This window comes from Fusarium coffeatum, assembly GCF_003316985.1.
Source record: "Fusarium coffeatum strain FIESC_28 chromosome Unknown BRIP53273_contig_136, whole genome shotgun sequence".
NCBI classification, from domain to species: domain Eukaryota; kingdom Fungi; phylum Ascomycota; class Sordariomycetes; order Hypocreales; family Nectriaceae; genus Fusarium; species Fusarium coffeatum.
Window position 1 is genome coordinate 201,103 of NW_022157929.1, and position 25,972 is coordinate 227,074.

Consider the following 25,972-nt stretch of genomic DNA (forward strand, 5'->3'; position numbering starts at 1 on the left):
CAGCTTCAAGTCCAATAACGAGGTTGATCTAAAACGCGGGGGAGGGGCAATTGATTTAGTCAGCACCCGCAAGTCCGAATGACGAAACATTTTGATAAAGAGATAAAGCTAAAGAATAGTAACAGGTTTTAAGCATCAATTGACTTGTCAAGCGTTTACTCTATTTGATTCAACGTTCTTATGCCGGTGAATAATACCCATGACAGGCATCTCAATAAGTGAACCCATGTCCAACAGTGTAACTGCCACCTCGGTTTATGAATAATTAAAATATTCAGGCTATAGCACTGGAGCTTGATTGCAATAGACCTGGTAGGATACAATTTGAGGAGAGAAATGAGGTGCGAATTATCTCCTCGATACCGCCGGGCCCCACTCCGTGACAAGCACCCGGACCGGAAGCCACACGGAAGTTACTCCACTTTTGACCGGTCCAAATAACGACATCAGTTCATATAAGCTCGGGAGGACTAGGTGCAATTTCCATTCAACATTCGATTGAGACTTCTATGATATCTTTGACATGAGTATAAGAATCATATCCGCACCTGTCTCGCTAATAGCCCATCCACTGAGTCTCAGCATAAAACACACGGGCTTTTACATAGCCTTTAAATGGCTGAACGTAATCCCTTTTTCACTCAACGATTTGCCAAGGAGGCAAGCCCAAGCTTCCATGATACCATGCGGTATTTTCTCGACCATTTGGGCTGACTTCCCCTCTCCCCAACGCAACTTAGAACTCAATTGACAGAGTTATAGCCCCGAGAGTGGCCACGATGTAGACATGGAATTGGTTGAAACGGAGCATATGCACCGGATATCAAATCAACACCACCCATAACATGTAATGGCTGAGAAGAGGGGGTATTTGGGTTGAATCAACGACGACATTGATGGCGGGGAAGTCCCCGTCCTCTGGAATACTGATGTATAAATGTACCGACACCTAGCGTTCTCTTCTCTTCTCTTCTTCCTTCTTGCAAAAACCCCTGGACTATTCCCTCGCTAGTCTCAGCTCTACCAAAGCAATGCGTATTGACGTCCTGCTGGGCCTCGGCCTCCTGGCCGAGACTGCTTTGGCACTTCCTCAACCTCCTCCCACTATTACTAGAATCCCTAAGCCTTATGTCCCTCCTGTTCCTTTTCCTCTTCCTCAATTCTGGACTCGAAAAAACAAAGGTAAGTCCGGTATAATGAGTCAAAAAGACTTACAGCTCACCAATTCTTCTTCTAGCGAGAAAGTCAACCCAGGTAGTCACTGCTACCGTCACGGCCGATCCGGCCACGATAGCCAATGCTACCATCATTCGCGATCCCAAGACGGAGACGGAGGCTACAGCTACTGATACCTCGACTGTCGAAGTAAAGACTACTTTCGCTCCTGAAACTGATGGGGATCAAGAGCCAGAGGCAGAAGCGACCGATGATGGAACTGGACTTGGCCGTAAAACCACTGTCATTGTCGATACACAGACAATCTTCAAGACAAACACGCTCTCCGATACTACCACCCTTTCGGTAACAGCCACCCAGAATTTGGCCAATTGGGCCACTGCTACGACCACCGTCAACGCTACCTCAACTATCCTGGAGACGGCGGCCGTTTCTACCACACAGACTTCTATTGTCAATGCTACTGAGACGGTCCTTGCTACCAGCTCTGCTACAACTACGCAGACATCTCTTGTTACTGCTACTGTCTCTGCTACCGTCTCTGGTACTACAACTGATACTACGACCGAGGTCGTCACTTCGATCAGCTCTGCTACCACAACAGATACCACAACTGAGGTTCTTACCTCGACTGTCTCTACTACAGAGACTGACACGACAACTGAAGTCCTTACCTCGACCATTTCTGCTACAGAGACTGACACGACAACCGCAGTCGTCACTTCGACTGCCCTTGCTACTGAAATAGACACAACAACTCAGGTTGTCGCATCCACTTCGACCATTCTTTCCACTGATGTCGTCTCTGCGACTTCGACCGAATTGGTTACTTCCAACGTAACAGAGACGGTCTTTTTCATGGATAGAATTACGAGCACTGATACTCAAACTGTTACTGCTACTGTCCAGTCTACACAGACGATCTCTTCGACTGATATCGATTCTTCTACGTCTACTCTGACTGCTACTTCTACTGTCTTTGTGACTAGCTCTGCTGCTACCACCGAGACAGACGTCGTCACTTCTACAAATGTCGTGACTTCTACGGCCACTGTTACGACAACAGTTTCGATGACGAATCCTGTGACCGTCACATCTACTGCTGTTGAGACTTCAACTTCAGTTGTCAACTCTACTTCAACGGTCTTCATCACTGATTCCGTTGCTACTACTCAGACAGCAACTGTCACATCGACTGATGTTGTTGAGACTACATCTACATTCTTTACCACGGCTGTTGCTTCTTCTACCGTTACAGAAACTGCAACTGCCACTTCTACTTCAACAGTCAACTCAACTTCCACCCTCACGGCCACTGTCCCTGCTACGGTGACCTCCACTTCGACGGATGTTGCTACAGTCACCTCTACAGTTGAGACAACCGATACTTCTTTCACCACCGGTGTGACATCAGTTACAAGAACTGGTACCATCTTCCTTGTCGAAACAAGTGTCAACTCTGCAACTACCACTTCCACGCTCCTTACTACTCTCACTACCACCGACACAGTCGTTGTCTCCAGTACCTCTATATCTTCTGCCGTAGAGACACAGACGCAGACTGCCTCTGAGACTGCTACTACTCTCACCACTGTCACTACTACTAACACTGCCAACCCGCAGTCATCCACTATCGCTGTTGCGTTCCTTACAACTACAGTCACTAGGTCTGCCGCACCATCAGCCAGTGATACTGACGCTCTCTACAGGAGAGTCGTGCCTAAGTCTGTGATCTCTGAACAGGCCGCTGCCGCAACTAACTCCAGCACGGAGTCTACAGTCGCTGCTGCTTCAGCCTCCAACTCTAGTGCGCAGTCAATTGCCGCGGCTTCAGCTTCCAGCTCCAGCACGGAGTCTACAATTGCTGCGGCTTCGGTCTCCAGCTCCAGCTCCAGCTCCAGCGCAAATTCTACGATTGTCGCTACTTCAGCCTCTAACTCGTCTACTACGGCTGCTGCCTCTACTTCCGAGCCTCCTACTGTGGCAAAGTTCCTTTCTACTACTACTATGATCGCTCCTGCCACTGTAGCCAAGGCTCCTACATCGAACAACACAGTTGTAGCCACTGAGTCTAAGTGCACAAAGGCCAAGACCAGCACGAGTATGGCCACGGTCATCGTTGTTGCCACAGATGCACCTTCTTCAAAGCCTTCTCAGTCCACGGTTATTGTCACCCAGGTGGTTCAGGTTGCATCAGCCTCTGAGCCTGCGTTTGACTCCTTGGAAGTCACTTGGGCACCTACCGAAACGTTTTCTACATCTAAACAGCCTGGCTGGACAGCTGTACCTGCTTCAGAGTCTACTCTGTTTAATCAGAATACTACGGAGACTAGGACGGAGTCAACATCTGGCGCTGATGCTCAGTCCACTGCTGGTTCTTCTTCCGAATCTGCTTCAGAAGCTTCGATCGCTGCTGAGTCGACATCTAACTCTACCTTCAAAACTGTTGCCAAGTTAACTTCCGGTTCTAGCTCTAATTCAGCATCTGAGTCTACTGCTCAACCCTCTGTAAGCGTTACAAGAGTTACAGCCGTCCAAGAACCAGTTACAATTACAAGCATAACGACTGAGACTCGTACCACGACTGAGATAGCATTTACTGCTTCACCTGCCAGCTCCGCGGTAAAGAGCTCTAGCTCCAGCACAGAGAGTGTCACTGAAGCGGCCGCTTCTGCAACTCAGACTCCTACCAGGGAAAGTTCTACCACTACCCCTACTCCTACCCCAGAGGCTACTCCTCTTGAGGATGGCGCCCCCGTCCCCGACAACTGGTTTTTTCGAGCCATGAAGTCCCTCCGCTTTTGGTAGACAAAGAGATGTACAAAGGTTCTGGGGAACTAGACACATGTTCGCTGGCATATTCTGAGGATCTACCTGATGGACATTAGAAATAGGTAGTCTAGAACGTAATTGACGAATATTCAGCTATTAGCTTTCTCTTGGTGATTCATAGACCCCTAACAACGCGAAGAATCAAGCTCAAGATCGGCGATCCGATAGAAAAGCTTGTTCATCGCAGCCAAGACAAGTATTTCTCCATCAAGCTTCCTCCCCCGCCGATTCAGCTGTGTAACTCCCCTCTCCGGAGAAAATCCAAAATCCGTATGTTAAACGCCGATAAAAGAACGAGATCAAATCTCCATAGATCGTCACGCCGGTAAGTCAAGACGAAGGGGACCCTAAAGGTAGATCTCCGACGTGTTTTTTCCCGTCACGATTTACCGAGAACTCGGACTTGAACTTGAACTTGCATGATACATGAGATCTTGCAGTTCAATAGTTATGTATGTCTCGGGGTAAGTTGAAGCGGCAGCCTCAATGTTACTTGTGCGGCCGGGGCTTTGACAGCTTAAGGAAATAGGATGAGCACTGCACGACGGAGTATCCAGAGATGCATGTTGAAAGAACTGGTGGGGAAAATGTTTCAAAACAAGATCATCGTGATACAATCTGTTGTGTGAAGTTGACTTTGAATATTGCGGATTCTATTCCGCTCAAAGTCGGGGGTTGTCACAAAGCATCCCCACAAAGAGGACTAATCGTCGAGATTATTTGGGACTTCTAATAAGACTATGTTGTCTTTGCTTCGCTTGGACTGTCTTTCCTGTTTTCTCATGTCCCAACAGCACATACTTGAGTATGTTTGAGTGTTTGATATACCCTATACTACTCACAATACCAATATCGTTGATGCTATCAGAACTACCGACATGTGAATCAGTACCACCACAGGATGATTCCAAGACATGCATATTGGCTGCCCAGAAAAGCCTGCATCATGCTGCCGTCTTCCCGTCAATTCTGTGTCATAACATATTAACGTAACATTCCGTCAATGACATGCATGTCGGTCTGTTTAACAACACCCTGCAAGGGATTTCGTGGGGGTTTAGGTCAGCGCGGAAATTATCTCATGCCCGGTATGTATGACTACCAGGCTTATATGAGGCATAATCTTCTCCATCATAGGAAATCTCCTTGCTAGAGTTGCACAGAACGTAAAGATCGGCGATCATATCTAGAGCATGCCGCGCGCAATCTCGTGCGACGCTCACTAGAGATAGGCAGAGGTTCTGCGTAGAATGTCAGTAGTAGAGACGCTGCATCACACATACAGAGACTCAAAGTAACTCTAAGCAAGAGCTGATCGTTTGGGAGCAGCAGAGATGCAATTGGAATCATCCAGCATGTCCAGGGTCACATTCGCAGCACACTTATGGAAATCCAATATCCAGCCTCCCCAACACCTCATGCAATGCACTGAAAGGGAACAGAAATTGTGATCCGATGATGCATCTCCCAATCCAATGTTCACCTGTTTCAACCTTCACAAAGTTGGTACATGCTCATCCATGATCCTGTTATAGACGCGATATTGGCTTGAGCTGGGGTGCTACTGAGGTCTCTGAAGAAGTTATGCAACATAACCCCGAAGGATAAGCACATATATGCTTTGAAGCCCCGTAACCGCTTCCTCAAACGTGCAAGAAAGCTGTTACCGCTGATATGATGAAATAGTAGGTGGTGTGATCTCACATGGTAGAAAACAAAACTTTGTTTTCTCAATCATACCCACTCCTCGGTTTCAACGCGAGCTTGAGCCTATCAACATTCTCAAGTCGCTGAGAAATGATATTCTTCACAATCGGGCAACACGCCACATCAGCTGATATGCGTTGAGGCCGCACGGCATCCCTGAGAAAACGCGAAAGCGCGATATCTAAACTTCTTTGTTTGGTCAGCCAAACACTATCAAAGACTTTGTAGAGCAAGGTATTCATTTAGCATGCAGTTACCTGAACATTGAGTGGGACGAAATAGGAGTCCATCGAGTAGGCTTCCTACTTCACAAGCCAAACTGTTGTATGAAGATATCCAAATTAGTCGCCTGCTATTTTGAGAAGATTGGAAAGGAAATTGTCGCTTTCGACACCACCGATGGCGTAACCAAGGAGTCCTTACCCTGAAATGAATGACGCGTAGGGCTGAGTCACTTTTATCTGGTCTCGTAGCCAGGGCCAGGTTTTTGTTAATGTCTTTGTCTCTGCTTACCGCACGACAAGTCATAACCCCGACCTGCTGCAGGCTGCATAGCTATGTCAGATTGGTTCGTATGTTACCATCAAACGAAGATCCATGCTTGTCTGTCAGCTTGGCTATACCACTCGGAACTAATACCCAGAGCGGCAGAGGAAACAATCTCTTCCTGTCAGACCGGGCCGTTCCCGTGTAAGCCTCATCCGTTGTAGTGCGGAGAGTTTTCCCGACATTGAAACAATGGAGGATAGAAAGTGCCAAGCTGTCAAGTCCATATAAGCGGCGACATCAATGCAGTGAATCAATTGGTCTTTCGATATAGTTGTCAGAGAGGCGGCTGTGCTTTGTGGGAGCAAGATAGGAAGCAATTTTGGTTTCTTTTCTCTGTACTTTTGTTGCGCTGTCGTTTTCTGTACTCACTTAATGCTGGCTATGGTGCTGAGTCGTGTCAGCCACCATCCATCTCGAAAAAGTGATCTAACGCAGGATCATTCTTTGGCATCAAGTGGCGGTCTTCGGACCTGAGCCAAGGCCGTTGTTCAACTCGCCCGATAGAACTCGGCGTCATCTGCACAGATGGTGACCATTCACGCAATGTCAACTGTTCAAGGTGTGCTTGGATATCTTTGTTTCGAGGATCTGGAGCATATGCAATATCGGGATCTCAATTTCGTCTTCTCAAATGCTGAGGTCATTGAAGAGTCCCTAATAAACGTCAAAGCTATGTTTTTTTGTGTATCGCTTGAACCTACAGAGAATAGTTGTGGTCTCTCCGTCTCATTGGTGTAGTCGCTTGCTAGTTGAGGCATGGTAAGCTTGAGAAGGATTTGAAGAGTTGAGCAGATACTGAGCCGCGCTGTCCAAGACATTACCTGTCCACTGTCACAGCTTGGTTTGTCATAGCTGCTGATAAGTATCCAAGGATCCGGCGAGCAGATCCATGTGGCACACACATTAGCCAGGTGTGGATGAGAAGGAGGGAAGGGGGAGATGCTTCCAGATTATCTGCTAAGGTCTCTGACCTAGCAGTAGATAAACCTTCCGTTGTCGGAGTTATCTGAATACATCTCCGGTTGTACCATCTGCCTCAACCATTGGCGGGCTTCGTTTGACATGGCTATCCATAAAGCAGTCTCGAGGGCTTTGTATCATCGTTAGCCTTTTATTTTGACAGCGCGGTCATGTTGGATCCACATACTAGCGCTCTTACTCATTTTGGGACGGAGAATGGGAACTATTCAGATGCTGGTTTCACCATCTGAACTCCTCGGTGAGCGCGTGTCGGTTGCTTTGGCCTCATGCTTATCGTTGCTTGGACTTGTTTCGTGTTACATCACCGCGACGTGCGCCCCGGTGCGCGGCTCTGTCAAACTAGGCTGCCTGCAATTCCGACTGGCTGGACTTATAGAATGTTTCGGAATGACGGACAGTAGCTCAGCCTTGTTGTGTTCCCAAGATTCGTTCCAATGGTTGGTAAAAGTTCGCTTTCCTTGGAAAGGGCTCGGTAGTCGCGACAGCCAAAGTCTCAAATTCCCAGAAAGCAGAGGAGCTTATTCGGACAGAAGGAAGTACCTACAGATCACCGTTGGTAATCCCCATTAGAATAAGCCTTCTGGTACATGTTGGTCGTTGTGAACCGAAGATTAGGTAGTTAAGCTTTTGAGGGCTTTGAGACAGTTCCCAATGAGGTGACACCAACATAAGGTACTTCTGTCCTACGCGGACGCTGGCACAACTGAAGGTATTGTATTGGCTTTGAGGTATTCGGGTTGAGTGACTTGTTTTCGGTCCATCTCTGACGGTTGAGGTTGTTGATGGCGTAAATATTCCTTGATTTGAAGGCGATATCTAGGACAATTTATCAAATCAGAGTCTTTCCAAATATGTGGTGACTGGACCTAGTGTTCGAAATGCATGCCAAGAGCCATCAACGGATGCGAAAAGCCAAGTTTGATTTAATGGCGAGTGTGTGCAACATCTGCCGGCATTCAGCTCTCTGGGTCTTGAGGGGTACGGATATGCATATGACAGGCTGGCATCTGCTCGTGTATGCAGATAAAAAGACACAGTGGTTGATTTAGTGGTGTGCGTTTCCAATCAAATAAGTCCAGGTTTTTCGATATGGATGGCTAGATTAAGAACAACAAAAGTGCCAGCCGGGTTTGAAGGAAAAGGAATGCCCGATTGTTTACGTGACGCAAAAGCTTAAGTAAGTCTTGGAGTTCGTATAATTGGAGTAACTGAAATTGGGGTCGCTACTTCCATGTAAATGTCACACTGTTCTGGGGTTGGAAAGAACGGCGAGCAGGCAGGCGGTCGACAGGAAGGCGGTCGATAGCACCTTCTCTGCTCTAGTACCTCCAAGTACCTGCCTGCCTACCTCTTAGGTCTTTACTCGGTCATGAACCAACAACCTTCAGTCTTCGCGTTGCCCACAGGACCTTGGACTTTTTCCCATGTGATGAATCCGTCTTTCACCTAAAGATCTCATTGGAGACTTCTTGTACAATATTTTGGCATTTCCCTCCACGGTATTCCCGAGTCTTGGAGGGGTGTTTAAGATGAACCAGATTTCGGTCAAGGCAGAGACATACGGGTCACGATATGACGAGCTGTACGACCCACGGTCCATCGACTAAGCTCACACGGATGTACACGGACCAGGCTATGTCTATCAAAGGAGCTGACGGTATCGCGGCCTCGAAGATCGTTATGCCGGTGTCCAAGCCACTGTCTTGCCGTATGGGAGACGATACCTCCATGAGCTACTTGGAGGGTAGGTTATTCCTGTTCATGTTCGCTGACTTATTTCTAAGATAAATTCTCACGTAATGCTATCGACTGTTGCACGCGGGATTCTGTGTTCCTGGCAGCTCGGCCTTTACCCATTTCTGACGAATAACTGGACAAAATCAGCGTACCGTCGTCCTCTTATATATTCTGCAACTTAACGTCTATACAGGAGCTCCAAAGATATATCTATCCATCTCTCGATGAAGACCAAGTGATAAATGTGGGATAGTCAGGGGAAAGAGGTTTGTTAAGACTGCTCTCGGCTGACCTGAGAAATGTTGACTGACAAGAACTACAAAGCAACCACAGATGTGGTCGACACACGACCTTGCTTGTGCGCACTGCCGCGCACGAAAGATCAGATGTGGAAGGGAACGTCCACAATGTGAAAGTTGCAAGCGAGACGGTGTTGAGTGTCGATATTCATCCCCCGGGAAACGTGTCAACCACGTCAAACTTCTGTGAGGGTGACGCCTTGTCTCTTGTTGACTGGAGTACAAAGGCTTACAAACTTCTTTGTGTCTCAGGTGTCAGAACTTCGAAACGCTCGAAGACCAGCTACATAACATTCAGAATGACCTTTCGGATTTGACGTCGCTTGTTAGAGGCGGGAATAGCGTGAGATCTTCATCGCTCGCTGCTGAGGATTGGAGCTCGGAGAGTCTTTCCGGAACCGATTCCGGGTCATTGGCCCATACAAACCATCACATTGTACGGAACGCATCACAGTCACTCGACCGTTATCATGGACCTTGCTCCCTCTATGCTCTCTGCAAAGAATTTCACGACGATCCTATGTTTGGAGCTGTCGAAACCAACATGCCAACTCATAACGTTGCCCCGGAGCATTCTATACTGGAGGAGATGCTGAAGGAGGCAGGCAATGAACCTCACCTAGACATTCCCTCCCAACCTGTAGGTATATGCCTTCCTCCCCGGCAATTTCTTAACCTCGTCATCGGTCCCTTCTTTAAGAACACCGATTACGCCACCGATCTTTTCGTACGATCAGCCTTCCAGCCACAAATTGATCGAATTTATTCCCAGCCCATAGCTCCTTCTGATGAAGGCTGGGCCGTATGCTTCAACGTTATCGTTCTCCTTGGCATCCGAAGAGAGCCATCCGTACAGAGCAATAGCCACTTTATCCAATCTCTTTTTCAAACCATGAGAATGGCCATCAATAATCCCCGAGTCTTCTTGACGCCAAGACTTGTCAACGTACAGGCACTTGCTCTTCTAGTAGGGCTTCCACTCCTCTATCACGAATGATTGTTAACTCTCAATTTAGAGTTACCTTGCCGAGCAGTACAGCACAGCATCGCTTGCAGAACTAGTCTTCGCTCAGGCCTGTTTGTTGGCCCGTACAATGGGTCTCCATCAGAGTCGCGCATCTTCCAATAATCTTCCGCCGGAGACCATACTTGAGAGACATAAGGTTTTTCAGTCATTGTACATCCGGGATAAGAATATTGCGATACTTCGCGGTTCCACTGCTTGGCTGCCAGGCTACGACTCCGGAATCTCCTCCTCGTTGGAAACTCAGTCCGAATCTTCTGACCTCGTGGCCCGCTTAGAGCTAGCCAAGCTCCAAGACGAAGTTTACCAGGCTTTCAACTCTGTCGGTTCCCCCATATTGCAGCTTTCAAGACACAGTCAAGGACTAGCACAGTTACAACAGAAACTTGAACAGTGGGCTTCAACTTATAACATCATACAAACCCCACTCAAGTGCGCAGAGTCCGCTGGCCTCATGTTATCGTTCTTTGCCACAAGGATCTGTTTACTCAAAGGTCATGGTGGCGCAAAGTCCTCTCAGATATTTAAGGATGCCCAAGCCTGCTGTCTTATTTTTCTGCTGGCCACAGCAGCGAAGAAAGATCGGCGTTTATCTGAGGCTCTGAACGAAACATTAGGTCGCGATAAGAGAGAAGGCAAACCCAGTACAAAGAAGGCCAAAAGAAATTCCCAGAGCGAAGGCGGACCGTCCGAGAATGCCGAGAACAGAATTTCAGCCCTTCCTCGTCTAGGTGCGACGTTCCCGCTAGCGGCAGCCTTTATAGTAGCGAAGACCATCATACAGGAGCCAATGGCAGAAGCGGAAGACACCCCTAGCTGGCCAGAAGAGGAAATCTCACTTTTGGAATCTCTTCGTGACCAATTCGCATTGCTTGCTGATCAAGCACACATTGATAATCTTGCTTTGAACTTCAGCAAGATTTTGGATTTGTTAGTTCGCATAATCCTCCAGAAACTATCTCCAGGACCAAATAACGCACCCTCTACGGCCTATAACGAATTGTCGAACATTCACTCAGCCACATCTTCCAGCTCTTTACATGGCAGTATTGTAAGCTCTTTCAAAGATACACCCCCAGGCCCCGAGACCCTTTCAACAGTTAGCTCTATCAGCGAAGCGATGTCACATTCTTCCCTGCTTTTGCCTTATACTCAACCGCTCGAGACCCCAGCTAGTGGCTCCCCATGGTTCACAAACGCCGGCCCGGGTATAGGCATGGACAGCACTTCAATGCTTGTGACATGGCCTAATCAAAATAAGCGACAGTCTGAAGAGGTGGAAGCTCCGATTAAGAAACCACGAATCGCTTGCCACGACGAGTTCTTGGATATTGGTGCAGGGTATGCTGACCATGGTTCACGGACTGATGATGACGTATTATTCACGTTCGACTTTTTGAACACAGGAAATGATATCTCCGTTTTTGATATGGATGAATAACATGTTGTGGGCTTTGCGGTTGCCAAGCGGCACCTTTGGGGTCAGAATTCATCCCTTATTTTTTGCATTCGATCTCTAGCCGTCCATGGTTTGTATGCGGAAGTTGAATGGGGTACACACGCATACCGCACTTTCTCTTTGTGTTTTGGCAACACAAATATATACATACATATATATACAAGAATATCTTTTCTACAATGCGTCATCCCATATATTGAGAAGGGACTCTGACAGCACGTCTGGGACTTCATCTTCACTCTAGTGGAAGAACACTAAACAGTCCAGTCTTCAATGGAGACTGAGCCTCTGATAAACACAATTGGGTACATGTCGCTCATCGAACAACAGATGCCATTTTGAGCACAAAGCACAGGCACAATGATGTGTCCCCCTTCTCCAGTTCTATGCTGATAGATCTGCATTGATGACACCGTTGCATGTCGAGCCATATGCTGAAGTTACTGGCCCTGGGGGTGTTCCTATATCCACACAGCCTGGTATTGCTTTCGTTACTGAGCTAAAGCAAACGGCCATCCTGTTTATCTTCGATGGGTATCAGAACTTACACAAGTCGTTTGATCCTCGCCTTAGTCTCGGCCAACGCTCTCATGATATGACCAGAAGAGGCCATCTCGGTAAAGGAAATCAAGGTCTAAACCCAACAAGAAGACCGCTTATTTGATCGTGGCTACTCTGCAATGCACACTATGCTCGCCCAGACGCGCCGCTGAGATCATGAATAGGATTCCAAACGTCTTGATATGTTTTGTCCCAAAGAAATGTGGCTCCAAAGCTTTTGAATTCGTATCAGCAGTGCAACTCGGACTGGGGGGTTGAGAATTCTGTTCAATCACGAGCCCGGTAATGATTGATGGTGAAGTCGATCTCAATTACCTCGATTGGTCATCATGCAATATACGATGCACTTGACCTCTTGAAGGAAATGTTAGAGACCAGCAGGGCCCAATATTGATCCTACACTGGGATGTTTCTTGCCTTGGAGTCTTGTCAGCGCTGGCGTGCAGAAAATTGCGTCCAAAGTGTGGATGGTCAATACGACAAAGCTATTGTGTTGCATACAATAGTACGTTGAATCATATGACAAAAGCTTGTCAGCAAGGCTTGTAGAAGTCTAGTCAGCCTTGACCTCGTATGATCGGAGAAAGACCGTGCTCAAGCATAGTAAGCGTCACTACTTCAACAAAAGAAGCTTCATTTGCGGCTCTTCGGAGAAAACTAGATATTCGTGATACCAAATAAAGTCATTCAACATGGCAAAATAAGGCTGCACCGTTGTGTGTGAAACTCAAGAGTCTCTGATAGTGAGTCATGGACCAGGACCGGAGTGATGGAGGCCTTCTTTTACCTTATTTGTGTGGAGTCCGCAGGGTGTAAGAAGAATTGACCGTCATAAACGTAAGGGACGAAATAGTTTATTCATCTTATGACACTTTGTAGAGGTATTTAGGCTACTTTATTTTGACAGCCTAAGCCTCAGAGGATATTTCTTCTGTTAACCACCTAGTGTCACAGCAGGCGGTGGGAGTAAGATGCAGCTCTTTTACGGCATTGCATTGCATACACTGCAACGTTGATACTTTGGTACTATCCAGTATCATTAGATTCTATCTTTCTAATAAACAAGTACATTCTATCCTTTGAATCTGCAGCCATCTGCTAGTTTTTCAACCCTTTGACCTTTTTCAACTAGACGCAGATGATGCGATGGCAGGCTTCTTTCGCTGCAATAAGCAGTGGCGCCCCCATTTTCTCTTGAACTTATCTGGGATGAAGGCCAGATCAGGTACCCACAAAGTCCTTGCGAGCAGGTGTGTGTTTGCGGCATCAAGGAACAGCTCACACTTGACGACCTCCCAGTTGGCATGGTCCTCAATGTAATCGGGCTCGTTTGGTGGCAAAGGATCAGTCCTCAAGGGGTACTGAGTGTCAACAATGAAGTTGCATGCAGGAAGCTCGGTGTACTTGCTCAAGTCCTCTTCGTTGCGATCATTCATGCCAAATGTAGGGAGCCAAGTACCGCTCCAAAAGCCGAACCCAGTTTCAGCTTGGGCGAATTCTCCAGGCAGAAGGCCTCTGAACTCGGAGCGGATGAACTTGGCATGCATATCTCGGGGTAGGAAGTAAGATGAGGGGAAGCGATACCACTCCTTGCCAAAGCACACGGTATCTTCCTCTCTGCCAATGGGCTCGCTGCCATCCTTACCCTCCCACAGGGGAGTGTAGATCTTCATAGGTGCAGAATAAGCAGACCAAATACCGTAGACTCGGAGCAGCGCGACATCAATTGATAGAATCACGGTGATAGCAACAAGTACGAGCTTCAGCTTGGCAGGAATTTTACCGGCCAGTGTCTTGGGATCCGAATTTCCCACAGCAGTCAGGATCATATGGGTAGAGATAGCAGCATTCAGTGCCAGAAAAGGGTAAGCTGGGTACATGAACCTCTCTTCCTTGTGAGGCTGCGCACTGAAGATTGCAAGCCACATATAGAATGGTGAAAGAAAGACAACGGTCCTCAATCCAGTTTGGAATCCTTGACCAGATGGTGAAATGATCTTCTGGAGGATAAAAAGGGGCAGCGCAGCGAGAGCCAGAACAAACCAAAGGTTAAAGTTCAAGGCCAAGTTCTTGAAGTAAAAGGTCCAAGGCTCTGTTCCGTATAGTTCTGGGCCATGGTCCGATGAGAAGATGTTGTACTTGACGATGTTCCATGTCACAGAAACTGCCTTCTTGTAAAAGAAGAGGTTTACAAAGTAGTCGCCAGCCTAGGAATGTTAGACGATTTCTTCAAAAAGGTGTTGCCCAGACTTACAAGAAGCAGCATAGCAGATACCACACCTCGTCCAATGCGAATAAAGCCTTCCCAGATCGCCGTCTTGTCTCCGAAGATCAGCAGGAGGAGTTCCTCAAACATGAAAGGTGCGCAAAGAGCAGCAGCAAAAGGCCATCCAAGAACACCGGCAGCGGCAAACCAGAAAATGCCCTGAGATGTCTTGAGGCCGCCACGCCAGTTCATAAAAGCTGCAGCTCCCACAGTTACCAGGTACATGGCGAAGCTAGATGGAAGGAAAGCCGTGCTCGCATGGAAGTTTCCGGGGCTCGCGACGGTGGCCATCAAGAAAAAGAGGCCAATTCGGCTGTTTAGTGTGGTGCTCGTCACCATGAACAAAATTGTCTGGGTGATAGCGCAGACGAAAGCTAGCCCGAAGCGGACGAAATAGAATTCGGCGACCTTGTTCGAGTGAGGGAAAAGTCGTCGCACATTGCCAACAATGGCATGGAAGGCGATGTAGAGCCAGCTGCGGATGGCATAGTCGGGCGAGTATTCCCACGTCTGCAGACCGTAGCCATGAGACAAGTAATGCGTCGGTTCCCAGTAATTGAACGTCTCGTCGCAATCTTGAATGGGCGCGAACCAAGCGGACACGAGTGCGGCGGCGAAGAACCAGTAGAAGGCAGAAATCGGTTGCATCGAGTATGCGCTTGGAGCTCTATAACGAGAAGAGGCAGGGTTAGCAGAGCTCTTTTTAAGTAAATAGAATATTAATACTTTTTCTTAGCATGACTGGCAGTAGGATGCACAAATTGGCGCTGTTGTTGCGCTTGAGGCGCCGTGCCTGGAGCCATTTTCTTTGTCGCTGTCAACTGAAGCTAAAGTTGAAGATGGGTTTACAAAGTTAGGAATGCTGTCGTCATGTCATGGTGGGAGGATTTGAAGTGGATATGGGATTTGGAGCTTTCCAACAGTTGGGGAGAGACCCTTGCGAAACACTAACAGACACTAACATTCCATTGAGCTACCAGTGGAGACCTACAAGATGCTCACCGAGGTGAAGGTGAAGAATGGTGGGGTGATAAGCTAGCGGACTCAGATAAGGACCCACTCTTGAGTGCTCACCTTGATTTTTTCTTTCCTGCAGCGCTAGTCAGGGTCTTTTACAATGAGAATGAGGCGCCCGGGCCTAAAACTTTCTTGTTCCATCATAACTTTTTTGCGCCAGACAATCGCATTCAAGCTTTTCACTTTTACACTTTTTCTTGTCTGAGTACTCGTTACTTTCTTTATAAGACAACATTCAAAATCTATCGGAAACATCTTCTTAACAAGTAATACATACGAATAACACCATAATGTCGGGTTTCCAGATCCCAGGCCTCGGCCAGGCCAAACCCAACGAGACTCTACCACCTCTCCCTACCCCCGATATGCTTGCAGCTGCCGCGAGTATACAAGATACTGAAATTCCCGACGCTGCTCCTACCGAAACAAAGAATGAATCAGTGCCAGCTACTACAGAGCCCCAGCCTGCAGAGACTCAGCCAGCACCAGCTGCGGATTCCGATGCCATGGCCATTGACCGACCCGAAAGCCCTCCTTCCCTTACTGGCGCTTTGGAGGCTGCGCTTGGAGGGTTAGTTCCTGCCCAGTCTGCGCAAACAGCGCAAACAGCTCCTGCTGCGAACACGGAGGCCGTCCCTCTCCAAAACGACCAAGGCGACAACCCCGAATGGGAGGTTGACTCCTCTCCATACGAGTCTTCTTCCGAATCAAGCAGCTCAGACTCCTCTGATGAAGATTCCGACAACGAAGGATATGAACTTTTGGGTGTCGAAGAGACTGCGCGCCTGCTTATGCAGGCTGAGGGAGGATCCGACGATGAAGGCGATCGAGGTGCGAAGGGTGCTAGCGCTGCCCAACTCCGAACCAAGAACGAAATGCCTGAAGAGGTCATTCCCAAGCCCGAGGTCACAATTACACCCGAAATGAAGATTGAGGAGCTGGGAGCTATCGAGCACATCGTCGACAATATCATGTTGATAAAGGCTTTCACGCCCGGAGAGTACCAAGTCCTCGACTCAGGCTCTGTGATCTGCACAGCTGAGCGAGTTGTCATAGGCGCTATTGCCGACTTAATAGGAAAGGTGCTTCAACCCATGTACACTGTCCGCTTCACATCAGACCAGGATATCAAAGATCTCGGTCTCGAGGTTGGCCAGACAGTATACTACACTGCCGACCATGCCACATTTGTCTTTACCGAGCCATTGAAGAACATGAAGGGCTCAGACGCCAGTAACCTTCACGACGAGGAGGTTGGCGATGATGAGATGGAGTTCTCCGATGATGAGAAGGAAGCAGAGTACAAGAAGGCTCTCAAGCAGAAAAAGAAGGATAAGTGGAAGAAGGGCACCACCAAGGGAGAGCCTCATCCTTTGCGACAGGAATCGCGACCGGACGGCGGTCTGAACTATGATGATGACGAAGATGGTCCCTACAAGCCCCTCGCACGTCCTCCTGGGTATGGTAGCGGCCCTTCCACAACCGAGACATATGAACCCCCATCAGGTAGATCTTTCCAGCGAGGAGGTCGCCGAGGGGACTCAAGAGGCCGCGGTGGACGGGGGGGACGTGGCGCCGGACGAGGTGGACGAGGAGGTTTCAATCAGCCCAGAGACGGATACTCGTTGCCTCAAGGAGGCCAACAGCCTGCTCAACAAGCAGCTCCTGCTCCAGCATGGCCAGGTGCTCAACCTCCCACCCAAGGCGCGGCCCCAGCTATGCCCAACTTTGGCTTCCAACTCCCAGGCTGGCCTCAGGCTCCCGCTCCGGGTAACCCTGGAGCTGTTCCCCCACCACCTCCCGGATGGCCGACCGCTCAGGGTCAGCAAGGCGCGAACAATGGGGGCTATGTGAACCCTGCTTTCTTTGCTGCATTGATGTCTACTATGCAACAGCAGCAGCAGAATGGCCAGTCACCTTGGGCACAACAACCCCCCAACAATGGAAACGGTCAGGGCCAGTAGACGCGATCAAATCATTATTATGCATAAAGGGCATTGTTGGCGCTGAGGTAATGGCTTTACTAGGTATAGACAAAAGGGCATGTTTACCAATATCAATCATACAGCGTAATCGTTTCTGTTATCACAAGTGAAACATTTTACTTAGTTCAAACAATAGTCTTATTCAACAGTGATATGCGTGTATGCTCATATATAATCCGTCGCTCATGACAAAGAAGTTCAGGCAACCCGTTTCCAAGAAATCGGCTGTCGACTGAATGCAATTACAACAACTGTCTACAGGTCACTCCACTTCTCCTCAGACTTGCCATCAAAGTCATAGAAGCCCAGCTCGTAAACGAGACCAAGGGTCATCTTGGCATGCTGGAGCATGTGGTCAAAAGACAGGTACTTGATGCTGTCGTCGGTGCCGTGAATGTGAGGGTCGGAGTACTCGAATGCGGACTCGATAACGAAAGCCGAGGGGTAGCCAGCCTTGGAAGCGGAAGCGTGATCAGAGCAGGCGTAACCGCACTTGGTCTCCACCCAAGGAATATCGCAGTACTAGGAAATGATCAGTATAAAGTTTAGATGATTGTTTCGGTTAAAACTCACCTCCTCAACGACAGTCTTGATGAACTTAGTCAAGCCAGAGTCGACAAAATCAGTAATGACACCAACGCTCTCGGGCTGACCGGCGTCGATGGTCTTCTGGATATAACCAGTCATGTCTTGCTGAAGCATAGCCTTGACATCGCGACCAGTCGCTTCATATTGCTGGAAGATGGCTTGGCTTCCGAGCAAACCACCCTCCTCGGCTGAGTACCAGTGGAACTCAATTGTGTTGGGAGCCTTACCCTTAACAACGTCCTTAGAGTTGAGAAGAGCGCGGAACACCTCCATGATAGTGACTGAGCCACTGCCATCGTCGTCGGCGCCAGGAGCGGCGAGGATGGAAGGAAGGAAAAGGTTGATGGAATCCTGGTGAGCGCCAATGACAACAGTGCTGTTGGATTGACCAGGGATTGTCGCAATGACGGAATGTTGCTTCCATGTGTGAGGGAAGCTCTGAGCGACAACGGTATCCTCGGCGCCAGCGTCCTTGATGATCTGGTTGACCTTCTCAAGAACCCAGTCAGATGACTGTAAGCCGTAGTCGGACTTGAAGTATCGGGTGTGGAAGCTGGTCAACTTCTCAAGGTTGGCCTGCATGTTCTTCTTCTCGAGCTTCTTGGAGAGCTTTTTGACCTCGTCGTGCTTGACGCACTTGTCGGGGAACGTGACGGTGCTCTCAGCGTTGAGATTTCTGGAGCCGAGCGTAGTCGTCTCGGTAATGTCCATGAAGTTCTTGCCATTCTCGAAGGCTGTTAGTAGACCGTTCGATGCGTAATCTGAGCAGTATTGATAAGACTTACACGGCGCATCTCCCACTTGTCCTCCTCGGTGACCCATTGTGTCCTGCCAGGAGCAGTCTCAATAAGGTACAGCTCTTCGGGCTCGACAACGACGTTGTTGGCTTCGTTGATTTCGATGAAGCGAGCTGACACGGCAGGCAGACAAGCCGCCAGGAGAGAAGCCTGAGAGAACTTCATTGTGACTGTATAAGCGATGAATTCTCAAGTATGGTGAATGATGAAAGAAAGAAGATGTTGGGGACAAATGACGCGCGGAAGGAAGTGTGTGGACGTGGACATGGACGGGAGATAAGATCCGCGGCAGGTACAGCCATGACGATCACGTAAGGTAGATGCTTGCCGTTTTGGGACGATGGCGGTCATGGATTGGTCGTGTGACTGCCCCCGGAAGTCTTTAAGTGGATACCCGGTTGCCATGAGCTGTACTCTGTATCCGTACCTTGCTTTGTTATCAGTCAATGCGCATGAAGATGATCAATGGCTGCATATGATTCATATCGACTGTAATGTTTGTACAATTGTTTAGAGTATGCACTTATCATCGAGCAGAGAGAACTTCACCAAGTATTCAACTTGACTATATCATTCCTTCTCATTGAATGAAGTCGCTGCCTAACTCTTATTACCTTGGCAGATCGCCGTTAGCGTTAGTCCCGTCCGTTACACTATCCATCATGAGACCCTAGGGGCTGGGGTGGCTTCAAACTTCCCCAGACTTTGAACCCAAACACCACTACAGCAAAGCGCTTTCAATAGATGATTGTTTATATCACTCACCAACTACACAAATACTTTCGCTTATAACTGATATGTATTAAGTCTCAGCAGATAGCATATGCTTAGCATACAACTCATGCAACACCTAGCCCTGTCGGCTCATGGCGTCCCATAGTCGGTGTACCTTAAAGTGAGGCATGTCACCACTGCGATAACGATCAAAGCGCTCCATATTAATTCCTCAGGCCGAAGGGAAAATAGATACCTGACGTTTCTTGTTTAGATCCTGCTCTACATATATTTAAATGAACTAGACTATGAGATGTTATGTAAACGGATGAAAGAACAGAGTGCTACCAGCCTTAGTCAACATTACTTGGGCAGAGTAAAGCTGCCGGGGATTCAAACTTTTGGGCCATGTTACTCTAAGTCCCGAGACTTACACTCCATGGGTGAATTATTTCTTGAAAATCCATAAAATAATGAAGCTGTGTGAAAGACCTGGAAATCAACCAAAGGAAACTGCTTTGTGTGATCAAAGACTTTGCCAGTATGTTAGTTAAGAGTCCTCTGGTGAACGAACAGTCTTTGTTATAGAATAGTTGTTCTTATGAACATATCACAATTCTTTCAAGATTATCGCATTATTGCTTTCAGGGAGTGCTTTGTCTGCTATATACATAGTGACAGTACAACAACAAGTAATCTTTGTTAACCAGAACAACACTCTGCCGTTGTTCAGAATCAGACTCAGATCATGTCTCAACTACTTGATAGAATCTATATAATGAGAATCACAACCTTTCAGACTCATGGATTCAGACAATTCATAAGCATAGCAAGTAAACATTTACAGCATTTACAGCATATTCGATCTATTCTCTCGATCTATTCTCACAACTATTCACAACAACCAACAATATGGCACCTCGCAAATCTAAACCTACCCCCAATGCCTCTAAGCCTGCGCGTACAACCCGTGCCAGCTCAAAAGCCAACAACACTCCTCTATTGCAGGGTCTTAACAGTCAAGGACAGGCCCAAGGTGCCCCCAGCGCAGCTCCTGCTCCTGTACCTGCTCCTACTCCTCAACCCAGTCCTGCCGCCCGCAGAGCCAGAGCTGTCCCTGAAGCGCCTCTGCGACAAACCCGAGCCCGTTCAAAACTCAACAACGCCCCTCCTCTGATGAACGGTCTTGACGATCGTGGAGAGGCTCGAGATCCCCTCAGCGCAGATCCCGCTCCTCTTCCATTTGACGATGTCCTCGAGAGTCTAGGCCGTGGTCGGAATTCCGCATCGAAGGCAAACAACAAGAGAAGGAGGGCGCACAAGGTCGCTGTCCGAACACCTTCGCGAACACCCTCGCCACTGCCTGCGCCTGCGCCTGCGTATGTGCCTGGTTCTATTCCTATTCAGAAGCCTGAGTTAATCGCAGAGGCTCCGGCATCGCCAGATCACGATTGGCCAACAGTTGATAGGCCTATACCGCCAGGAGCCCAGATCCTATGGTTTACCAAAGATGGGCAGCCTTCAGCCGGACCGGCCGTAGCCAACAACGAAGGCGATGCTCAAGGTACGGCAGCTGGTGATGATCAAAACCAAGATGCAAATGCCATAGACAACGATTCATCATCAGACATGGACGACATGGAAGATATTCCTGCAAGGCCCAGAATCAAAGTTCATGCAAATTACGGCCGTAACCGTGTTGTGGAGGAGGAGGAGGAGGAGGAAGAGGACTCCGATCTATCAGATCTCCCTGACACTCCTGAAACTCCTAGTCATTTTGGTTCTTCTGGTTCAGACTCTTCCGGTCAATCCCCTAATGACGACAGCATGGCCATTGCCTCTGACTTCGAGGAGTGGGAAGGGTTCCCTGATTTTCCTGATTCTCCCGAACCTCCCAGTCCTGCTGGTCCTCCTGGTTCAGACGCTTCCGGTCAATCCCCTAATAACAACGACATGGTCATTTCCTTTGACTTCGAGGAGCGGGAAGGGCTCGCTGATTCTCCTGGTCGTCTTGATTCTCCTGGTCCTGTTGGCTCTCCTGGTCATTTTGGTTCTTCTGGTCCAGACGCTTCCGGTCAACCCCCTAATGACGACGACATGGTCATTTCCTTTGTATTCGAGGCGCCGGAAGGGTCCCCTGATTCTCTCACTACTATTGAAATAGAAATTGAAGATGACGAAGAAGATAGACCTGGTCCATCTGACTCTGAGGGTTCTGACCATGACGGTTCAGCCAGCGAGGGTGTCGCCGGCGGTGATGATGCCCTCGACGAGGAACCCCGAGATTTCCCTCCCTCAAATGGCAGCTCTCCGAATTCCATTCCTGATCGGTATAGGAGAGGTTCAGCCTTCACACCCATCAACGCTCACTGGACTTCCCATCCTCAGACAAGACACAGTCTGGCTCCAGATGGTACTTCGCTCTTTATCCGAGGTCCAATTGCACCGGTTGCTCCCATGGGTTTAACATCTCAATCTCCGTCGGTGAACGCTTCTGTCGTTTTGATGGAGAGTGATCCGGACGACGACGGCCCCGACGATGATGACGACCCTGGCGATGATGACGGTCCTGACGACGATTCATCCCCCTCGAGAAGTTCCGCTTCCACTAAGAGTGAAGATGGTGATGACAAGATGGACCAGACTGCCGATACCTCGTTTAACACCCCCCATAACTGCTCAAATGGTTCTGTCAAGAGACGCAGAGATACCGATGATGATGATGATGATGGCAATGCTTCCCCTGCAAAGCGTCAGAAGTCGGAATCGGTAACCCCAAGTCCTTATAAGAAAGCAACTCAAAGTACTGCACCCCTTGACTCTTCATATTCGTCTTCCAAGTCTCACAATCCTAGTGACAAGGAGGATGACAACGAGGATTGGGCAAGGAAGCTGGGTTTGTTGCAATCCAGGAGGTCGTCCTCGGACCTTCTCAGTCCATTGATCAAGCCCACGATCGACCCGTATGTCAAGTATCCCAACCGCTTTTCATAACTCCCGCTAACTCTTCTAGGGAAATGCCCGGTCTTTACGGCTCTACCCTCAGGCCCCGTCTACACATTTCTTGGTATGAGCAGTACCACGTTTGTGGTTATGACTGCCCAAAGGTACACCCTTGTAAACACAACCCCGGAAGGCCATGCCACCAATGCCACTCCCAGTGGCATGAGGATTGGTCGATGTACTTCAAGTGTCAGGAGATTCTGGATGAAGCAGCGCAGACCCATTGACGTCGATGAGAGAGGCGGGACTTGAGACGCATCCCGACTTCAAGAAGTACTTCGAGCCGGACGCAGAACCGTGCTACTTTCAGGCACCGCAGTTAGACCATCCTGTTGGTAACAGTATTCGAGTCCATCCTACGCGTATGGCTAAGTATAAGCTGGATCTTATGAAGGCAAAGATGGCTAGTGAGGCAGAAGAAGCTGCTTAATGATTTGGCGATTTATAGAGTTTGGCGATAGATTTTCTTTTTGGCAATTGTTAGACAGTGTTTTATAGAAATGGTATAGAGAAAAATGTCCGACTTACACGTCGTTTCTTCGAATTGCGCCATATATGCTTCACTCCTTTTCGTAATCTCGTAATCTGAAATTTGCTCATGACCTCCATTGGAGAGGCGCTCATAGTCCCATATCCTCATCACTTTGATCATCCGACTCTTGACCGCCACCTTCTTCCTCCTCTTCTCTTCTTGTTGTTTCCGTGCTTGCGCCAAGTTTCCTGACACCTTCGACCACACCAATAACGAATCCTCTGCTCTCTGCAAGTTCCATAGCTCCCACTCCTCGTAAACTCATAACACCGTCGACTCCGCTCTCGAGCTGCGCTGTACTGGATCGCATTTTGGCAGCTCTCACTTCTTGTAAATCTCGTAGTAGGGACCGCACTTCTGATGAGTTTGCAATGTCGTCTGCGGCATGTGCGAGAAGCATTTCGGAGACCTCGAACCAGTGGTAAGGCAGTGCTCCTGACGGCGCATCTGATGTACAGGATGGGAGGAACGGCGGCGAAAGAACAACCTCTTCATCCACAAAGGGATTCAATCTCCGCGCATTGCCTCTGCTGTCTGCTCGTGCCGGTGGTGGAGGCGGCGGTGCCCAGCCTGTACGATCGATATTTGTTTCGTGGTGGACGATTTCGCGTAACGAGTCGGGATGAAGCCATGGAGGAGGAACGATATTGGCGCGCCGTTGTTTCTTTAAAAGAATCGCAAGCCATAGCGGCAAGTTACTTCGGTAGGGTGGTCGGAGTGTTGGAGTTGTGCCCTGTGTAACAGTGACAGGTCAGCGTCGAGCTTGTTGGACGCGACGAGGAGGACGCGCTCACCGTTAGAAGCTCGATACTTTCAAGCCGTTGACGAGGAACTACAGTAACAAGCTCCATTTCACATAAAAAGGAGACCTCGGAGGGGGTCATCCCCGAGGGTAGTGATAAAGCCATAACTGTGGGTTGGATCTTGGTTCCCTGGTTGTAAGATATAAATTGGAGGTTTTCATAGGGATTCAGTGCCCCTCATTGCTAGAGCTACAGCATGGATCGGATGTTAGTGCCAACTCCACCACCACGCAAGAGCTCTCTGTGAGTTCAATTGACAACATTCTGTAGTTCCAATTATTTGTAGTTTTTCCATTGCTAGTATATGTCATCCAACCATTGCCTTCTTATACAAGACACAGATGAAACTCAATTGCTCAAAGTTAGTGCGAATATGTACACTAACTTCTACAACTGCCGTGTGCTAAATCCGATAGAGCTCAGACCTAGTCTAGTACAAAGCAAGGCAACATAAAGCAATATCCTATTTAGTAATAGTGATGCTTGATTGAACATCTATAACATATATGGATCGATTGGTACAGCTTGGCAATCGGTAAGACTCATTCGGCGAACCAGTTCAGGCTGTTCAGGGTAGCTCCCGGCCCACCAACGTGGGGGACCATCATCGAAGGGCGTGATCATCATATAAATCATGAAGTATAAGTTATTAGCTCAGCCATTGGACATTCTTTCTTTCTCCAACAATACAACCCTGAAGACCACAGTACACAAATCACTGCAGCAGAGTTACATTTCATCATGGCATCCCAGGACAACCTTCCCTCTGTTACCTCCCCATCTCTCATCCTCACTAACCCCACTGCCTCGGAACGAGAGCGCATATGGAAGGGCACTCATCCTCAATGGGGAGCAGCCCTTAAACTGGAGGATTACATCGCCCGAGAATATGATAATATGAAAACATCCCTTGCTCAAGATGGCGGATTGACAAGCTGGATGTTAACAGATGGAAGTCTGAAGCCCGACGAAAGACCCATCCTCTCATCATGCGAGACTTACAAGAAGAGAGCTCTTGTCGCCGATCGTGAGAATAAGTCCGGAGCAAGAGATGGTACTGCACATGGTGTAGCCAGTGTCTTCACTTTCCCCGAGTATCGAAAGAGGGGATATGCCAGGAAGATGATGTCCCTCCTCGCAGAAGAGCTTCGAAGCAGACAACAGAAGAACGAAGGAGATGCCGATTTCTCAGTCCTATGGTCAGATGTCGGCCCCGACTTCTACGGAAATATTGGATGGAAGGCTTTCAGAAGCACCTATCTCGAATTTCCTGTCAAGGACGCCGTACCCCCAGCCGACCCAGCTGTCAAGCCCCTCACCATGGACGACATCCCCGAACTCGCAGCCAGAGATGAGGAAATTGTCAGAAACAAGGTTGCTTCATCAACCGCCCCCGCCAGTGCCGCTGTTATCCCTGACATCAACACTATTAAGTGGCACTTAAACCGCGTGGACTTCATGTGCAACCGCATCTTCTCTCGCACTCCTTCTATCCGAGGTGCCTTGTACACCCCGCCTGGAGCTCCCAACTCGAGAATCTGGGCTATCTGGACTTGCAGTTTCTACGGTGGGCTTGACGAGCCTGAGAAGAACGTTGTCCGCATCCTTCGACTGGCAATTGAAGATGAGAGCATCTCAGATGAGACACTGGCCAAGGGCATTGAAGCTATTGCCGGGTTTGTCCAGAAAGAGACCAAGGAGTGGCTGTGCTCTAAAGTAGAACTCTGGAACCCCGAGGAGCGTATCAGAAGAGTTACCGAAGGCATTGAGTCGTTGGGAGCCAAATTCGTCGTCCGAGAAAACAACAACCTCGCCAGTATGAACTGGTTCGGAAAGAACCCCAGCCAAGAGGTTGAATGGATTGTGAACGAGCGATTTGCTTGGTGTTAGATGGTTCCAATTTCATAAAAAGAAGACAAGGTCAGCACCGAAAACTCTCAAA

At 48.6% G+C, this 25,972-nt stretch overlaps 8 protein-coding genes across 8 annotated transcripts; 5 read left to right on the plus strand and 3 right to left on the minus strand.

Moving 5' to 3' along the window:
• Positions 1 to 1,031: 1,031 nt before the first annotated feature.
• Positions 1,032 to 3,984, plus strand: FIESC28_06298 (uncharacterized protein; the record flags this gene model as incomplete). The annotated part of the gene is made up of 2 exons (XM_031160442.1): positions 1,032 to 1,182; positions 1,238 to 3,984. The coding sequence occupies 2 exons, from the start codon at positions 1,032 to 1,034 to the stop codon at positions 3,982 to 3,984; spliced, it is 2,898 nt and encodes a 965-aa protein (XP_031015488.1).
• A 5,841-nt stretch (positions 3,985 to 9,825) lies between these two features.
• On the plus strand, positions 9,826 to 11,746 carry FIESC28_06299 (uncharacterized protein; the record flags this gene model as incomplete). The annotated part of the gene is made up of 2 exons (XM_031160443.1): positions 9,826 to 10,248; positions 10,298 to 11,746. The coding sequence occupies 2 exons, from the start codon at positions 9,826 to 9,828 to the stop codon at positions 11,744 to 11,746; spliced, it is 1,872 nt and encodes a 623-aa protein (XP_031015489.1).
• Positions 11,747 to 13,449: 1,703 nt separating this feature from the next.
• FIESC28_06300 (uncharacterized protein) lies at positions 13,450 to 15,239 on the minus strand (the record flags this gene model as incomplete). Its single annotated transcript, XM_031160444.1, has 2 exons — positions 13,450 to 14,532; positions 14,580 to 15,239. 2 exons carry the CDS (start codon positions 15,237 to 15,239, stop codon positions 13,450 to 13,452), a joined length of 1,743 nt encoding a protein of 580 aa, XP_031015490.1.
• A 659-nt stretch (positions 15,240 to 15,898) lies between these two features.
• FIESC28_06301 (uncharacterized protein) lies at positions 15,899 to 17,572 on the plus strand (the record flags this gene model as incomplete). The annotated part of the gene is made up of 1 exon (XM_031160445.1): positions 15,899 to 17,572. The coding sequence occupies one exon, from the start codon at positions 15,899 to 15,901 to the stop codon at positions 17,570 to 17,572; it is 1,674 nt and encodes a 557-aa protein (XP_031015491.1).
• A 276-nt stretch (positions 17,573 to 17,848) lies between these two features.
• FIESC28_06302 (uncharacterized protein) lies at positions 17,849 to 19,143 on the minus strand (the record flags this gene model as incomplete). The annotated part of the gene is made up of 3 exons (XM_031160446.1): positions 17,849 to 18,115; positions 18,167 to 18,907; positions 18,967 to 19,143. The coding sequence occupies 3 exons, from the start codon at positions 19,141 to 19,143 to the stop codon at positions 17,849 to 17,851; spliced, it is 1,185 nt and encodes a 394-aa protein (XP_031015492.1).
• Positions 19,144 to 20,604: 1,461 nt separating this feature from the next.
• On the plus strand, positions 20,605 to 23,125 carry FIESC28_06303 (uncharacterized protein; the record flags this gene model as incomplete). Its single annotated transcript, XM_031160447.1, has 3 exons — positions 20,605 to 22,655; positions 22,706 to 22,759; positions 22,909 to 23,125. 3 exons carry the CDS (start codon positions 20,605 to 20,607, stop codon positions 23,123 to 23,125), a joined length of 2,322 nt encoding a protein of 773 aa, XP_031015493.1.
• A 190-nt stretch (positions 23,126 to 23,315) lies between these two features.
• FIESC28_06304 (uncharacterized protein) lies at positions 23,316 to 24,078 on the minus strand (the record flags this gene model as incomplete). The annotated part of the gene is made up of 2 exons (XM_031160448.1): positions 23,316 to 23,960; positions 24,022 to 24,078. 2 exons carry the CDS (start codon positions 24,076 to 24,078, stop codon positions 23,316 to 23,318), a joined length of 702 nt encoding a protein of 233 aa, XP_031015494.1.
• A 693-nt stretch (positions 24,079 to 24,771) lies between these two features.
• On the plus strand, positions 24,772 to 25,920 carry FIESC28_06305 (uncharacterized protein; the record flags this gene model as incomplete). Its single annotated transcript, XM_031160449.1, has 1 exon — positions 24,772 to 25,920. One exon carries the CDS (start codon positions 24,772 to 24,774, stop codon positions 25,918 to 25,920), a length of 1,149 nt encoding a protein of 382 aa, XP_031015495.1.
• Between the last annotated feature and the right edge of the window lie 52 nt (positions 25,921 to 25,972).